This window comes from Stomoxys calcitrans, chromosome 3 (genome assembly GCF_963082655.1).
Source record: "Stomoxys calcitrans chromosome 3, idStoCalc2.1, whole genome shotgun sequence".
NCBI classification, from domain to species: domain Eukaryota; kingdom Metazoa; phylum Arthropoda; class Insecta; order Diptera; family Muscidae; genus Stomoxys; species Stomoxys calcitrans.
In genome coordinates, this window is record NC_081554.1 from 191,982,790 (window position 1) to 192,000,924 (window position 18,135).

General features: G+C 38.0%; 2 protein-coding genes across 6 annotated transcripts in view; one reads left to right on the top strand and one right to left on the bottom strand.

The window, feature by feature from the left end:
• Nucleotides 1-1,326: 1,326 nt before the first annotated feature.
• On the top strand, nt 1,327-5,968 carry LOC106080439 (uncharacterized). The gene is made up of 3 exons (XM_013241833.2): nt 1,327-1,944; nt 2,077-2,269; nt 5,637-5,968. The coding sequence occupies exons 1-3, from the start codon at nt 1,660-1,662 to the stop codon at nt 5,966-5,968; spliced, it is 810 nt and encodes a 269-aa protein (XP_013097287.2). The 5' UTR covers nt 1,327-1,659.
• Nucleotides 5,969-6,083: 115 nt separating this feature from the next.
• The window catches only part of LOC106080480 (protein spitz), a 60,894-nt gene continuing 48,842 nt past the window's right edge, over nt 6,084-18,135 (bottom strand). For 4 of the 5 annotated variants that reach the window (XM_013241851.2, XM_013241850.2, XM_013241852.2 and 1 more), the window contains one exon: nt 6,084-13,023. In XM_013241851.2, the coding sequence (XP_013097305.1) occupies nt 11,614-12,438 (825 nt within the window). In that variant the 5' untranslated portion in view covers nt 12,439-13,023 and the 3' untranslated portion in view covers nt 6,084-11,613. Of the gene's footprint in view, nt 13,024-17,458; nt 17,553-18,135 lie in introns of those variants that run through there. The other variant, XM_013241854.2, reaches the window with a different exon arrangement.

Genomic DNA, 18,135 nt, shown 5'->3' on the forward strand with positions numbered 1-18,135 from the left:
TAGTGTGGGTCGATTGGGTTTGTTAATGGGTCATATTCGTTCATGTTTTGATATAGCTCCCATATAAATCGATCTCCCGATTATATTGTTGTTTTAGCCACATTTTCATGTGAAGCTCCTGTATGTGAGCAAGTTCGTTCCATTCCAAAGGACCATTCACCGCGGGAACAAGATGTCCATTGGTTATTTAAAGGCGCCAATAACCTGCCTTGTCATAACGAGCATCGTAAGCATATACTGCTTACTTTTGAGAAAAATAAAATTATTACCGACACCTATAAGCTTGACATTTAATGTCAAATTTCGAGAACACCAAAATTTCTCTGTTACTTCAATCCTCTTTGCAATGTAATCATGAGATGTGTTTAATAAGCATAGCATTCTGATTGATGAAATAGTATAGACAACAACCATCTAAGTAACAGAGTTGAACATGATAGTGGAGTCAAAAACAAAACAAGCAGAGCCATAGATAAATTATATATAGATAAAGAATTTGAAGTTCGCACATAGACTGTTTGATGGCGCGTGTGAATATATATAAATGAGATTTCTAAGAACATGATGTAAGCAGAATTCTGCTCTTATAGTCATGCTGTTTGCGTCGCTTGCATTTTCTAAATATTTATTATTTTCTTTGCCGTGAAGTAAACTGCAGTTTAATTAACGTATATATGGTTCAGCTCAAAAAATATTTGGGTTTAACTGCCATATAGACCGATCTTGCAATTTTCGGTCTTAAGCCCGTTAAAAGTGTATTTTTATGCGATTTTGCTGAAATTTAAAATAGTCAGTTGCATTGCATTAAGATCCCCCGACATCCGACTTATATATGTGAATATCAAATTTTATTAAGATATAGCTGCCATATACCGATCTGCCGACTTAGGAACTTTAGCCCATAACATTTGCATTTATTACATGATTTCGCTGAAATTCGAAGGATCTAGTATCGCTTGAAATTCTTGGCAATTACGGTTCTGAATCACATATGGTGCAGATCAGCCCTTATTTGGATATATGTAACTATGGATATACAGTGGAGTTATTATGAACGAGGTGATATATTTATTCGTGGTTCGATACGGCCGAACTTACTACGTTTTTACATGTTAAAGCATCTGGGAGGATACATATGCAATCCTTCATGTTTCATTGTAGAAAATTCCCATTACATCGAAGAAACAATTTGTCCTGCTTCATTCAATCGCATAGTGTTTGATAATTACTTTTGTCAGGAGCTCAGTGATATAGGAGAAATCCTACAGAAGTTTTAAAATTTATTTTTTAATTTTCTTTCAATGTATTTTGATTTTCCAAAAAACATCTAAAACTGTATTATAATTACCTTAGATGAAGCCATGTATGTCTCTTTAGATATTCCAAACAAAGTGAAGTGAAGATAAGTGAACCTTCTCCGAATAGTAGTCAGGCAGACGGACGGCCAAATATGTATGTGGTACATATTGAAATTAATCAGGTAAAAGATAGCGCGGGATGAGAAACTCTCCTTGTCAGTGCTGAAAAAAAGAAAAGCTACTCCAACGCTAAGGTGCTATGCTATCCATAAAGTTTGCTACCTAGCTCTCTCCCAAGATCAAAGATAAGAGGTGGTAATGTCAACTGCTACTGAGACAGAATATCGAAATCAATCAATTGATGATTAGTTGGAGAAATATTTTCAAAGGCATTAGATCAACCTCAAGTACTCTCATCAATCAAAATATGCGTCAAACGGGAAAAATTGTAATAAACAAAGTGGAGAAAACAAAAAGCCCTAAAAAATCCAATCCACTATCTCCAACAACATGTCAAATAATAGAATTCGGTTTGGTTAGCCTGAATCGTTTACTGATCGGTTTTGTTACCATCTACATGTGCTGGATGTGCCTGCGTGTAGAGTTGCAAGAAATTCCATTTCATGCGATCCTATGTACCGTTGGGGTAAGTACCGAAACAGAGGTAATGCGGAAGTTTAACCCAACTGGATGGATGTATGTATGTCGTCACGCAATTGTTTGGCTAATGATGTCAGTTATCTTTTTTTCACACCGTCTATGTTTTTGTTTCGTTTAGTTCGTCTGCTTAATGTCAGAAGGTTTGATGGCCCATTATCGGGGCAATGCTTGGACTAAACTTTGTAATCGCATAGAGAAAACCCGAACGCATTGGTTGTTGCAGCTTATCGGCTCCATAGTTGGTCTAGTGGGCGTAGGAATAAAAATTTGCATTGAAGATATACATTTCCATACATTACATGGAATTGTGGGTAAGTAGAAATGAATTTAAGAACAGACTAAGGTAGAGCTTGTCTTGTGCGCCTCGGTAACCGGGTTGATATCGAGAGTTGTGGATTCAATTCCCCACCAGAGGCTTTAGTTATAGCAGTGTGTTGTGCACTGAAGGGCCCTTGCCGCTAAAGGGCTCCATCGGGTCAATCCGGTATGGGATTGAGGCTTTGGTCTGTCTACTGTGGCATCACAATGGACTAGAATAGTCTAAGCGGGTTTGTTCAAAAGACTGCCACTCTAATCTAACCTAGTGTACCCTAGCTGTACAATTTTTATCCAAATGCATGAACCTGTAGCGAATAAGTGAATTCGTTTAATGCAGCTCCACAAGTTGTGTTTCAGACACAGCGGAATCCTGACTAAAAGCACTGCATATTGTGACTGGCTTTAGGATCAGGAGAAGGTTTTAGTCATCCTAAAGTCACTGGGGACGATGCTATGGTCGCGCCAGGAGCTTTTTAGAACCATGGGGAAGGCTGTCGCGCTCTGCTGGGTCTCGGGCAATCAAAAGGCGGCGGGAAACAAGGTGGCCGATGAGCTGGACGTGAATGGATCGCTGTTGAGAGCATATCGTGCTATAGAATCAGCGCAATGAACAGTGACGACTCCTATCAGCTGTCCGAGATAATGATTCCCTCAGGCTCGCTTCTACCCGGAAAGTGTAAAACTGTACCCTTCCACACGGCGAAGAGTAAAAATGTACCCTTCCACACGGGTAAAAATTACCCCTTCTACTCGGGAAAGGGTAAAAATTTACCCTTCTAGAGGGAAAGAGTTGAAAATTTCTTTTCTACATGGGAAAGTGTAGAATATTTATTCTTCTCCAAGGTAAATTATAATAAAAGTAATATTTCTTAAGGGAAAGAGTAGTAGAGCACTACTTCTCATGGGAAAAAGGAAAAGAGTAATAAAGTACATTTTCTCATCAAAGGCAAGGTTAATACAAGTACCCTTCCACAAAAGAAAGTGTAATAGAAAAATTCTTCATTAGGTGGTAGTAAAGGAGTCCTTTTATTAGGTTAAGGATAGTAAAATAATCATTCCTCAGAGTTAAGGGTAATAAAAGTACCCTTCCTTTATTTTAAGAGTAATACTAATACCATAAAAGTACCATTCCCTAATGTGAAGAGTAATACTAGTACCCTAAAATTACGGTTAAGGGTAATAATAGCACCCTTACTTAAGGTTATGGGTAATAATAGCACCCTTCATTAAGGTAAAGGGTAATAATATTACCCTTCCTTAAGCCTAAGGGCAATAACAGTACCCTTCCTTAAGGTCAAGGGTAATAATAGTACCATTCCGTAAGGTTAAGGGTAATAAAAGCACCTTTCCTTAATACCTTATGGTTAAGGGTAACAATAGTACCCATCCTTAAGGTTGAGAGTAAAAGTAGTACCCTTACTTAAGGTTAAGGGTAATAATAGTACCTTTCCTTAAGGCTAAGTGTAATAAAAGTACCATTCTTAATGATTAAGGGTAATAATAGTACCCTTTCTCAAGGTAATAATTGTACCCTTCCCTAATGTTAAGAACAATAATATTACCCTAAAAGTACCCTTCCTTAAGGTTAAAGGTAATAATAATACCCTGAAAAAACCCTTCCTTAAAGTTAAGGGTAACAATAACAACTTTCCCTAAGGTAATAATAGTACCCTTCCTTAATGTTAAGAGCAATAATAGTACCGTAAAAGTACCCTTCCTTAAGGTTAAGGGCAATAATAGTACCCTTCCTAAAGTATAAGGGCAATGAAAGTACCCTAAAAGTACCAATCCTTAAGCTTAATAATAGTACCCTTCCCTAAGGTTAAGAGTAATAATAATACCTTTCCTTAAGGTTAAGGGTAATAATAGTATCCTTCCTTAAGGTTAGGTGTAATAGTAGTACCCTGACTTAAGGTTAAGGGCAACAATAGTATTCTGAAGACCCTCTTCTTTAAAGTAATAATAGTACCCTTCCTCAAGATTTAGGGTAATAATAGAGCCCTTCCTTACGGTTAAGGGTAATAATAATACCCTTCCTTAAGGTTAAGGGTAATAATAGTACCCTTCCTTAAGGTTAAGGGTAATAATAGTACCCTTCTTTAAGGTTAGGGGTAATAACAGTACCCTTTCTTAAGGTTAAGGGTAATAATAGTACCCTTCCTTAAGGTTAAGGGTAATAATAGTACCCTTCTTTAAGGTTAAAGATAATAACAGTCCTCTCCTTAAGGTTAAGGGTAATAATAGTACCCTTCCTTAAGGTTTAGGGAAGGTTAAGGGTAATAATAGTACCCTTCCTTAAGGTTAAGGGTAATAATAGTACCCTTCTTTAAGGTTAAAGATAATAACAGTCCTCTCCTTAAGGTTAAGGGTAATAATAGTACCCTTCCTTAAGGTTTAGGACAATAATAGTACCCTTCCTGAGGATTAAAAGTAATAATAGTACCCATCCTTAAAGTTAAGGGTAATAATAGTACCCTTCCTTAAGGTTAGGTGTAATAAAATTACCCTCCTTAAGGTTAAGGGTAATAATAGTACCTTTACGTAAGTTGAAGGGTTATAATAGTACCCTCCTTAAGGTGAAGGTTTGTAAAAGTACCCTGTCTTAAGGGTAATAATAGTACCCTTCCTTAAGGATAAAGGTAATAAATGTAGCCTTCCTTAAAGGAAAGGGTAATAAAAGAATACTTCATCAAGCCAAAGGTACTTAAAAGTACTCTTTTTAAAGGAAAAGGACAATAAAAGTACTTTCTCATTGAAAAGGGTAATAAAAATTAGCTTCCTTAAGCTTAAGTTTAAAAAATTTACCTTTAATAATAGAAGAATCCTTTCTCAAAGCAAAATTGCAAATTTTGCCCAGGAACATTCCACTAAGGAACAGGGGCAAACTTCTCACATATCAATGTGTGCAGTCCGATTCAATTTTAAGCTCAATGATTAGAGGCCTCCTTTTTTTATAGCCGGGTCCGAACGGCGTGCCGCAATGCGACACCTCTTTGGAGAGAAGCTTTACATGGCATAGTACCTCACAAATGTTGCCAGTATTAGGAGGGGAAAACCACCGATGATGATGATTTTTTTTATGGTCTCGCCAGGATTCGAACCCAGGCGTTCAGCGTCATAGGCGGACATGCAAACCTCTGCGCTACGGTGGCCTCCTTCCTCAAAGTAAAGTGTAGAAAGAGTACCCTTTTTCAAGGAAAAAGGTACCTTTCTAAAAGGAAAAGTACCCTTTTCAAGGAAAAAAGAAGTGCCCTTCCGTTGCCCTAATTTGCGCTACTGTTTAAGACATATTTATGAGTATTTTTTAAATTCCTTTTTCCCCATGTACCATTAAAGAACAGTATGTGCTATTTTTTCCAGGTCTAGTTACAACCATTCTCTTACTCTTGGGCTTGGTGAGTGGTCTCAGTGCCCTATATGCTAATGAAATGCGAAACTTTATGCAACCATTGTTCAACAAAACCCTGCATAATATGTGGGGCTTGATGACCTATACTCTGGTTATGGCCAGCATGTATACAGCTTATGATACGGATATATTTGTGGAATATTCCTTGGATGCGGCTACATATAATGATTTCAAATGGCTGATACAAATATCCATAGTGGGTATATGGGCATTAACAAGTTATGGGCCGCTATGGTGTTTGGTGTATACAAAAATATGGAATACCAACTTCCGTTGCCAGTAGTAGTGATGATAAATAAAAAACACTTATTTTTAATAACATTAATTTTATTATTTTTTAAATTTTGCATTTGAAAGTGTGCAAATTTTGTTACATAAATAATACTTTTCTTGTGTGGTTGTGTGTAGATCTTGAGGTCATAAAAAATTTTAAAAGAAACGAAACGAAACAAATAAAATTCATAAAAATGTTTAGGTAAAAATTCTAAATTAGCATAAAATAAATAATTTAAAACTTAAGTCTATATGTGCAGGTAGTGAGATTTTGTCAGCGATGTTTTCTGTAAAATATGCCAATGTAAAAAAAAAATCGTGTTTTTTTTCGTTAAGTGTGATTTTATAAGTTGAGATTAATTTTCTCTATACTTGTAGTTTGTTGTTGTATATAAGTTTAAATAAAGCACTTGAAAGGCGTTACTTAATTTTTAGCAATTTCTATTTTTTTTTTTAATTTCATTTTGATTATTTTGCTGTTTTTCCTAGTGTTGTCCTGGTGTCCTGCTATTGTTTAGTTTTATATAATACGACAATGGAATCATTTTCTTACATTTATCAACTAGTCAGTTTTATCACGTTCTTACTTAGATATTTGGCTTCTTATCAAGATATTCTGCTCTTCATGGGAATTATTATAAAGTTAAGTTTTTAAATTACAGCTATTTTTAAAGGGCGGCGCATGGGCAAGATGACAAGTTTTTCTTATAATTTAATGGTCCAAAAATTTCTAAAATAAAAAAATCTTCAAGAGCCATTTAACATTTGTTTGGTAAAATGAGTATCATGAGTCCCAAGTCCCTGGCTATAACGACTCAAACCGATAGTTGTTTTGATTTTAGAACTTAAAATGTACTACAAATTGTTTACTAAGAAAAAGATGTTGCGCTACTATCCGTTTTCTCTGCTGAAAAGGGAAAGTAGACAGCCTTCTGTTTGAATTCAAGGAGTGAGATCCAAGTCGAGTCGCTTCAATGAACTACGAAAATTGGTAGGCCACTTGGGCAGGAAATTTGTCGAGCACCCTTAAGAGGCGAAGCAAAAATACGCGTTTTCGTTAAGGCAATGAGACTTCCAGTCAATGCTAAACACAGTCATTCAAAGCTTAAAATATTGCCGAACTCATAAGGAAAGATAAGGAAAGCAAAGCCGCCAAAAGCTATTGGTCCGGGCAATCCCCCTTATTACGGTTGGCGATGGCGTAGTTGAATGTCGAAATTTTTACAAAATGTTATTATGGTTGTCGAAAACGAAAATTCGTTTACATTTTTGGTATCATGTAAGTCGAAATCGACTATTTGTCGAAATAGTATGGAACTGTGGTAAATAAATTGTGGTAAATAAAAAAAAAGTATAAAAGTAGTACTTTTTTTTTATTTACCACAATATCTTTCTATTATCAAACTGTCGAAGGAGTAAAGTTACAGAATACCACGAAATGTGATATTCGACTACGGCTGCTGTCGATTTTTGACTTCGTCGACAAGAATAAGGGTAGATATATTTAATGCCGATGCTGATGATACTCTCACCTCGTCCATCTCCAACCTTGTAATATACCGGAGATAAGGAAAATGGATCGGATGACGCTGTTCCCAAGCCAGGGAAATCTGCATACCGAGGTTAATCACATAGGCCAATCTCTTTCCTATTCCCAAGTGCAAAGATACTGAAGACGCTACTCCTACCGAGTGTTGAAGTTCATCACCACTTCCAGCAGCAGATCATTATCACGGAGCCACGGTCTGAATGGGAAAATTTGCTCTTTTCTTTTTTTGGTGGCCCTTGATTTATCAAAGAAATTCGAAACAGTCGATCACCCCCCCTCTTTTCAATGAAGTTTAGTGTGGGGTAGTAAGCCAAGGTGGTATTCTCTTCCCCATATGGGGAGACCAATCGAAGGCATTCGATACAGTCGATCATCTCATTCTTTCCAATGCAGTTTAGAAATGCAAATACAAGACGCCGTTGGTTAAACTGTGCGAGGCTTCGACTTTGGGGATATTCTCTTCCCTATGCAGAAGACGAAAGGCAATGCGACAAGCTGTGCGAACGAATGCGCTCGTGGTCAATGTTAATGCAATAAAATTAAGGCTGAAAATCACCCGAAGATCCCAGGGATTAGCCTCGAAAGCCTCTTATCAACGTCCGCCGATACTACCCATACGGTCTCAAGTCGTTAGCCAACAGCACTTAAGGTATGAAAAAAGAAACCTGGTTGACCTAGTTAAGAATCTCAGCATGAGTGAGCAAAAGGCTAAACTCCAGATGTGTCAGATTGCAGCTTTAAGAACCATCACGGGCTGTCTCTAGATGGCAAACATCGACCATTTACATACCGGCATGGTATTGCTATGTACATCACACGGGTTGGAACTCTGAGCTGCGATTTGTGTGATGTGTTTCGTCATCATGAGAAACTCAACTGAGAGCTAACGGCCGCAGGTCCATAGGTTACGGATAGTGGAATACTTCGTTTACGGAGTCGCGGACAATCAGCGATATCGAGTGATCTCAGTGAGAGGGCGGGCGACACGGGGGTCTTGCTTAAATACTGAGAGCCTATGATACTCAAGACGATAAGGCGAGTTATTGGCGCCCTTAAATAACCAACCCGGCCGTATACAGCTGCTCACCTTTCGATCTTGACAACAACAACACAACACCATTTACATAAGGAGACCACCGTGGCGCGCTGAGCATGTCCTCCTATAATGCGAATCATGGAGAGAATATGAGATTTTTTTCTGGAAACATTTCCACAAAGTGTGTCGCCTGAGACAGCAGAAATATTAAATCGGATGCCTCACGGATGTCTGAGAGACATGGCGCTCTTGCTTAAATACTGAGAGCCCATGATACTCGAGACAATAAGGCGAGATATTGGCGTCCTTAAAAAACGCAACGGGCCGGATACAGCTTGCTCACCTTTCGATCTTGACGAGGATCGCTACCTCCACGGAAATGTAGCTTCAACAACAACACCATTACATAAGGAGACCACCGAGGCTCGCCCCGGCACGGGGTAGCTGTGAGCACCACATAGGCTGGAACATTGAGGTCCGATCTGTGTGGTGTCACGAGAGCTTAGCTGAAAGCTACCGGGCGCGTCCACAGGTTGCGGATGGTGGTATGCTCCACACAGAGTTTCTGCATCGAGCGGAGAGTCTCAATGAGAGGCCGGGCGACACCGGCTCTTGTACAAATACTGAGTGGCTATGATGCTCGATATGACAAGGCAAGTTATTGGCGCCTTTAAATAACCAATGGCCAACCCGAACGAGTTTGTTCACACAGGAGATTGAAAATGTGGCTACGACAACAACAATAACCGTGGCACGCTGGCACATATACTCGTATGACGCGAATCCTGGGGAGATTATCAGAATTTTTTTCTATGGCTCTTATGTCCTTGGAGGCCAACGTAGCGCAGAGGTTAGCATGTCCGCCTATGACGCTCAATGCCTGGGTTCGAATCCTGCCAGGAACATTAGAAAATTTTTCAACGGTGGTTAACCCCTCCTAATGCCGGCGACATTTGTTAGGTACTTTGCCATGTAAAAACTTGTGTGTACTGTCATGCATGCAAGTCATGTAAAAACTTTTCCCCAAAGAGCTGTCGCCTGTGGCACGCCGTTCAGATTCGGCTATCAAAATGAAGTACACTAACGCTGACCATGAATCGAACAGCACTCATTGATATGTCAGAAGTTAGCTTCTTTCGTTAATTGATGAATAGTTCAGGAATTAAAGACTTGATGACTGAGTAGGTAGCAAGATCAGCTTGCCGGTGAAAGATTCATATGAAAGGTTTTGTCTAACGCAAAGATTGAGACAGCAGAAATACTCTAAATCGGATACCTCAGATGATGACTATGGTAGGTTTTTATTTTTAACCAGTTGTTGTTATTTTTGTAGCAGTGTGTTGTTGTTGTAGTTTGTTGTGTTCTATCTTTCGTCTGCTTGATTCTGTTAAGTGTCAAGGCCCAGTAACTTTGCGACTAAGATGGGGTGCGTCCACAGGGATATGAGTCTGAGTCGAGTGGGTCTGGCTGGGCAGTTAAACAGGTGACGTGAATCGTGCGGTCCCTGGTTACAATCGGGACATACATCTTGCACGTCGGCATTAATCCTTACTCTGTAGGAGTTGAGGCGACTGCATCTGCCGGAACGTAATTGAGCCAGAACTACTCTGGTTAGCAGCGTGTTATACACTGAGGCGGCAGATTCACCTACGGATAATTGCCTAAGGGACATTGCAGAATATTTCTGACTAGAGGTGTCGCAAACACTCCTAAAACTTCAAAAGCGGTATTTGCATATCTTAGTGGACATTTGAACAGAAAACATTAGATCATAGACATGTGAGTGGCGAGAACAACGGCAGATTACTGCAGACTATGTGCTAGCCGGACAAAAACTCATATATATGGGGAATGTCTAAATCCAGTTTGTGGGATATCTACGTGCGGGTAAAATGATCAAGATCCAGGGATTCGATATGCGGGGTTTGAACTGGCTAGAGGCCAGAGAACATTCACTGGTTAAATTTCTATAGAAATTTTGTCAAAAAAATTTGTTCTAAAGAAAATTTAATTTAAATTAAAAAAAAAATCCAAAATTTAATAATTCAAAATGTGTTTGCGTTCTTTTATTTTGGTCTTTAAAGTCTTCTCGTGATTTTTCGAACAAATTCTAACTCAAGATCATATTCAATGCTTTCTATTCTAAAAATAGCATAGCAAAAACTTGTAAAAGTCATGGTGGATCGTGATTTCTGATGCGCCATATATCTTCATCAACACCTTTGTCAAATTGATTAAGGTGTTCTACATACACAACGACTATTGAGTACGGTGTAGAGCACGCTTTTGTTTTTAAACAGTCCTCTAACTCTCCTTAGCGTAGTAAGAGAGAAGAAAGTCTTACTTTCCACTATTCCGATACAAACTAATCATCACAGAAAAATACCCAAGAATAGAGATGTCTTAGAAAAATTCTTGCTCAAGTGAGGAAAGAGGTATCCTAATGCAGTTTGAATTGGTGCAAAGTAGACGCATAAAACTAGTTAGAAAAGTTCCCGTCATACAACGAAAAGTCATGTTTTGGGAGAAGGGCTTGTCCAAGGTCAGCAATTTTTTACATGTAGTTCAAAAATTAGAACAAAAAACTTTTGAGAACAGGTACGATTTTATGTCTGGTCATAAAATATTTTTTTTTTTATGTAAAAACATAGAGGATTGGGATATATTTAAGTTTTTAAATTTTTTGTTAATTTAAAAATAAAAAAAATACTACGTCTATATAAATGCCCATAGTAATGAATATATGAAATTTTATCAGAATGGGACAAGGGAATCGATGGTTCTGGTGTTAATGATTTAAAGTTCACTTAATTTTCCATTAAAATTGTCATTTCTTTTTAAAATTTTCCATAAAAGTTATTTTGATTTTTTTTCTATAGCAAAAAGGACTATATAATGAATATATGAAAATTCATCAGAATGTGACAAGGGACGTTGATGGATAATGGGTTGAAGTTCCCAACCAAATTGTAATTTCTTATAAGATTTTCTTTTACTTCCATGAAATTTTTTTTGATATTTTTTTTTCTAGAGCAAAAGGGACTTTTCGTTTTCGTAGACAGTTTTTAATTTAAATTTTATTGAAACGTTTTATGGTGAAACCCATAGGAAAAGCCTCAATATGTTGCCTAAACCAGGATCCACCACCAACGCTGCCTTCATTCATGCCACTACTACTACGTTTGGCATTTTCCAAAAGAAATTTCGAGTCATTGAAAAAATCATTTGAAGAACAACAATATTTGTCTGTACAAAAACGACAGTTATTGTAGCCATAAGTAGGACTTCCTGCCAAGGCTTGGTATGGTGGAGCCACAAACATGCCGCCACCATCTTCATTGTCGTCGACCATTAATTTGGAGGCTTTTTGATCGTAACGCAAATAAAGAGTCAAACAAACGAATAACAGGAATAGTAAAATACAAGTGGCTCCACTGGCAATACTGGCCTTCTCCAATATGGGACGAGGTTTTTTTGGCTGATAGGAACCATCCAAGTCTTTGAACTCACAGCGTGCTCCCACAAAGCCGATGGCACATTCACAATTGTACATTATGGCATCGCCAATTTTAACGGTAAAACACGTGGCCTCATTCAAACAATACCAGGCATCATAATCACCGGGACATTTAAAAGTGGGAAAAGTTATATTGGGACGACTGGTTGTGGTGGTAGTAGTGGTTGTGGTGCTAGCAGTAGTAGTGGTGGTACGTTGTGTAGTTGTAACAGGCGTTTTGGTCGAAGTAGGTGCGGCTATCGAAGAGGGTCTTGGCTTGGGCAGGGATCGACTAGAACAAGCCAGTGACAAGGGAGTTAAACTAAGTAGGAAAATCATTAGAGAGCTTAAATATACGAATCGTATGAGTTTAAATAAAATTCTAGATACGGAAATCATTTTCGATCTTTTTTATATGATACTTATGTATATATGATATCTAAGGAATGTATTCAAGTACAATTCAGTTTGATATTACCCTACTAGTTTGTAATGTCAGCCCTGTTAATGTTGACAGTAAGTCACTTTATATTCTAAATGACTATTCTATTTGGTTTGCTTGCTTGTTTGTGGTTCAATAAATAGTGTGGTGAAGTTTTGTGATTAATTGTTTAAATATTTGGTATATTTTTCTTGAGTGATGTTTGTGTTTCAATTATCTATATATTAAAAACAAGTCTTGGTTTTTTCTTTAAAAACAATGGGTTTAAAAAATTCTTAAATTATTTAACAATTCGATTCTTTCTATCACAAAATGTTTAACTAAAAATCTATAATCAATTATTTCAATACATGAAAAGTCGTCAAATACTTAAAAATCGTTAAGAACTCTTCTGGATCACTTCCTTTATTTCTTTTCATCCAGAAACATAATGTCGATCTTGTCTCGTGTAGTCAAGTGACTTGATGCCAAATTTCCTTTTCGCAGTTTCACCTCTTGTTGTTAATTCAATGTGTGAAGATGTCCTTGGTATCCAAGAGATCCTGTGGGGGTTAAGAAAAAAAGAGCAATGATTATTTTTCTGTAACAAAATCCCCACACAGTACGCGGATGTGACTGTCAAACTGTAAAACAAACAGTTGCTTTACAAATGAAGCATGAATTATGTTTGAAGGCAAAGAACTCAAAAGTTATTAAATTTAAGTTTAAGGTCTTAAAATAAAATTGTCATTCCAGGCACCAACCCCTTTTTCCTTTAATTTAACCAATGCCTATACTTAAGCGAGATTATTTATTTTCCCAATGTAAACACAAAATGTGTTAGTGCACTTAAAAATTTGTGCAAATTTGCTTAAATTGTTACTGGAAGTCGTTCGCTTACTTTATTTCCCAGCAGAAGAGAGCGGGAGAATGTGTGAGAGTAAGAGTAATTTTGAGTTTAATAATTAAGAGATTGCAAATTTACCCTGGAGGTTTTTTTCCCAGCTTAAATTTACAGCATCGAACAGCTGTTTTATGAAAACCAGCTGTTTAATTCAAGTAAATATCAAAAAAACATTAAAGGCTGTTCTTACTGGAAAAGTACTCACACAGACCTACAATTTTAATTTTGATAAGAGCATACACACACACAGAGAAACAACTGTATCACCTTCTTATTTAGGATTCAATTAAAAAAAGATCAACTTTTTTCAATACAAAGACCAGCTTCAGAGGCAATTGATAATAATGGCAATTTAGGCCCAATAGTTTGAAAAGCACCTAAACAAACCATTGGAGTCAAGTCAAGCAACACTTTATTTAGCAACCAGCTGGTTAAGTTATGATTAGAAAGTTAATTGTCAACAAAAAGTTCAAGTGCAGCAAGGTATTAGATAAGAAAAGAAGGAAATAGGGAAACACCTTCGGGGCAAATGATAATAATGGCAACGTATGCCCACCAGTTTCAAAAGCACCTAAACAAACTATTATTTAGCAACCAGAGAAACCACTGTATAACCATTTTATTTGGGATTCAATTTAAAAAAAAATTCTGAGAAACTTTTTCCAATACAAAGGCCAGCTTCAGAGGCAAATGATAATAATGCAAATGTATGATCAACAGTTTGAAAAGCACCAAACGAAATTTCGTTGTTATGACGTTATATCCCAGTTATTCGCCAAAGCCCACTTAGTCATCCAGTCTGGTAGCATCCGTACCGTACCGTATACCTAATTTCTATAATCTGGGATATTGTACCTTCAATCAGGTGTATTAGGTATAGCGGTACAGTACTTTCTATCGCCTCACACAATATATAGACATTGTATCGAGGGCAAGAAGTGACCTTAACCAGTGCTTGACCAAGGAGAAAGCTCTCTTTAGCCCACGGCAGTGGTCTCAGCAATTTGTCTATCCACAATGTTTAAAACCATTAAAGGCAGCACTAAATTCGGCTTTTAAAAGGAAGTCCTTTATCATTGAGATTGTATATTCTTCAACCTCTCAAGAATCTTTATCATAAAGCATGACATACTAATAGGACGACAATCTCTTGGTGCTTTTAACTAACGAATGGACAACATTTTCCCGTGGCGATTGGTCCTTTGGATTTCGCTTTCATGTGGCACAGTTTTCCTGCCTTTGGAATGACAATTAGCTTTGTAACCTTTTACCCCTCAGGAATATACGACATGCCAATGCAATCATAGTGTATTTCCCAGAGCCAGGCAGTTTGTAACTAAACCGGTGAAATATTTTCAGGTCTTAGCGATTTTAAAGAGAAGAGAATTATTGACTCACAAAGAGAATTATTGACACAATTAACTCAACAATCCCCGAACACACGTTGTTGTTTGGAGAGTCTCCCGTTAAATGTGTATCCATGAGCAGTTCACTGGATATTGTCCATACATTCTCTGACCGTTAGCCTTAGAGCATAGATCTTACAGAATTGCATTTAGATTTGTTTTGAGCCTTTTTAAGCTTCTTAACATAAGCCCCAGTCGTATGGTGTCCTTTTGATTTTTCCATTTCTTGAACCAATCAAGTTAAATCAATATCTTCTGGCCTATGCTAAGTTCCGGGCCGGGCCGAATCTGTTATACCCTCTACCATGGATCGCATTTCTTGATTTCTTTTGCCCAGTATCTCTTTTTAGGCAAACAAAGGATAAAAGAAAAAATTAGAGCTATATCAAGTTATGGTTCGATTCGGACCGTAATTGAATTGAAAGTTGGATACCATAGCAGAAGTCATTGTGTAAAATTTCAGCCAATTTGAAGAATTGCGCCCTTTAGGGGCTCAAGAAATAAAAAATAGAGATGGGTTTATATGGAGCTGTATCAGGCTATAGACCGATTCAGACCACGTATACGTATGTTGAAGCTCATGGGAAAAGCCGTTGTACAAAATTTCAGCCAAATCGGATAATAATTGCGTCCTCTAGTGGCTCAAGAAATCAAGATCCCAGATCGGTTTAGCTCAGCTATATCATGTTATGAACCGATTTAAACCATATTTGCCACAGCTGTTGAAAGTCATAACAAAACACGTCATGCAAAATTTCAGATAATTTCGGATAAGAATTGCGACCTCTAGAGGCTCAAAAATGCAAGAACAGATCAGTTTATAGGGCAGCTCTATCAGGTTATGAACCGATTTCAACCACACTTAGCACAGTTATTGGAAGTCATAACGAAACACGTCTTGCAAAATTTCAGCCAAATCGGACAGGAATTACGCCCTCTTGAGGCCCAGATCGTTTTTTACGACAGCTACATAAGGTTATGGATAACAAAACACCTCATGCAAAATTTCAGCCAAATCGGATAAGAGATGATGACGATCAAGAATATATATACTTTATGGGGTCTTAGACGAATATCTCCAGGAGTTACAAACAGAATGACGAAGCTAGTATACCCCCATCCAATGGTGGTGGGTATAAAAAAACACAGACGGACTATCAGCAACTGCGCATTTTTTCACAGCCACAGAAGCGGTGCAGGGTACAGTTTGTGTTTTTGTAATAAATTCCATATGAATGTATACTTAGTTTACCATTTTCATGCTATGACCTAAAATACTGAACTAGATTCTTTGGAAGCACTACATCCAGCTTTGGATGTCCCAGCGGAACATGTTATCGTTAACCGATCGCTATAATATTTCGTATTTTGCTTATCGGGATTATTACGAAAAATGTGGAAGGTATGCGTTTCTCTATTTGCAAAACAAAAAAATTCTCCTTTATAGCATCCTAGGCAAACTAGAATAGTTCTGGCTTAATTATGTACCGGCAGATGCATCCGTTTCAATGTCTTTATTGGGGTAGGATTGTTGCTAACGTTGTTGTTGTAGCCACATGTCTATATGTGGAGGTGACAATCCTCATCTAGCTCCCGAATTACAGAGTTTCCAGATCTGAATATTTAACAACACCCAGGAACAAGTGAAGGATGGAGATACAATAAAGAAATTTCTATACTTTCTATAAAAAAATATACATATATAAAATTTAGAAACAATGTGTTATTACGATAATAAGATCTTTAGGAACCAGATATTGATCTTTGGCTATTTGCGTTAAAGTCAAAAGTAGAAGCAATGTCCTCAGGTCACTTGCCGGCAGCAATTGGGGTTCTGACAAAGAAACCATGTTGACCACGTACAAACAACTTGACCGGTGTGTGGTAAGGATGTGCAGCGCCAGTGTGGTCTCATCAGCTATGTGACACACAGTGGAATAATATTCAAATCTGTCAGAATGCCGCCCTTCGGACTGTCTCCTCAGTTCTCATGTGAATCACCATCTGGAGACAAATCCTGCCCATGCGAAGACATAACTACATGCCTCGGCATAACAAGCGGGTCTAGACAACATCCATGCAGACACGGTAGCAAAATTGTAAATTTGGCCATGAACATTCCACTAAGGAACAGGGGCAAACTTCTCACATATCTAGAGTGCAATCCGATTCAAGTTTAAGCTCAATGATAAGGGGCCACCTTTTTGTAGCCGAGTCCGAACGGCGTGCCGCAGTGCGACACCTATTTGGAGAGAAGTTTTACATGGCATAGTACCTCACAAATGTTGCCAGCATTAGGAGGGAAAACCACCGCTCAAATTTGTTTCTGATAGTCTGGCAAGGATTCGAACCCAGGCGTTCAGCGTTATAAGCGGACATGCTATCCTCTGCGCTACGGTGGCTTCCGAATGACACGGTAGGAGATGCAGTAAATAGCTACCGGGTGAATGTAGTCCTTGGAAAGCGACCGCCTCCCATTGCATCTGAAGAAATTGACCTCCCCCGGCAAACCAGAGTAGTTCTGGCTCAATTAAAATCCGGAAGATACAGCTGCCTCAAGTCCTGCAGAGCAAGAATTTATGCCGATGTGCAGGATGTATGTCCCGATTGTGACCAGGGACCACACGACACACGCCAACTGTTTAACTCACTCCCACTCGTCTCCGACCCAGATCCCTCTGGACTCACCTCATCTTAGTCCCAGAGTTACTGGATACTCAAGAGAATCAAGCAGACGAAAGAGAGAACACAACAAACTGCTACAATAACAACAACGTAATAACTTGGAAAATAAAGTTGGGGAAAACATTTCGATATTGAAGAAATTTTCTGATACCGCCGCCTACGCTATGGTATTAGTAAGTATGACAATAAACCATTGCACAAATCCTGAAGTTTTTGTTTATTATAATTATTTTTCACATTTGTTTGTTTTTTTTCACCATTTATCACACAACACTAAGAATTGAATTAATCGTTGTATTCCGTTGATTATCCTAGCTCATCAAAGCTGGCTGTGATATGCGTTGATAATCCATATCACAACCACTTGATGAGGCTTAGATAAGCAACATTTTCATAATATTCAAATATATAATGAAAATATTTTTGTAAAAATCGGTATCGATATCAGTTGACTTCGGCAAATGAATCAACATACCCCTTCGAATTGTTACTCCGCCACTACAATGGTAAAATTAATGTGGTACTCCACCATTCAACTACCCACTATTAGTCGGTTGTTGTTGTTGTTGTCGCAGTGTGTTTTACACTGAGGCGGCAGGCCTTGCCGATGAAGAATTCCATCGGGTCAATCTGGTACGTACAACCGGCTGCCATGGGATTGACTATTAGTCGGTAATTGG

Bases quoted from the DNA above. Each gene is read 5' to 3' on its own strand.
- LOC106080439 (XM_013241833.2), top strand. From the start codon at position 1,660: ATGATTAGTTGGAGAAATATTTTCAAAGGCATTAGATCAACCTCAAGT. The intron at 1,945-2,076 runs GTAAGTACCGAA...TGTTTCGTTTAG, and splicing joins CGATCCTATGTACCGTTGGG to TTCGTCTGCTTAATGTCAGA. The intron at 2,270-5,636 runs GTAAGTAGAAAT...TATTTTTTCCAG, and splicing joins TACATTACATGGAATTGTGG to GTCTAGTTACAACCATTCTC.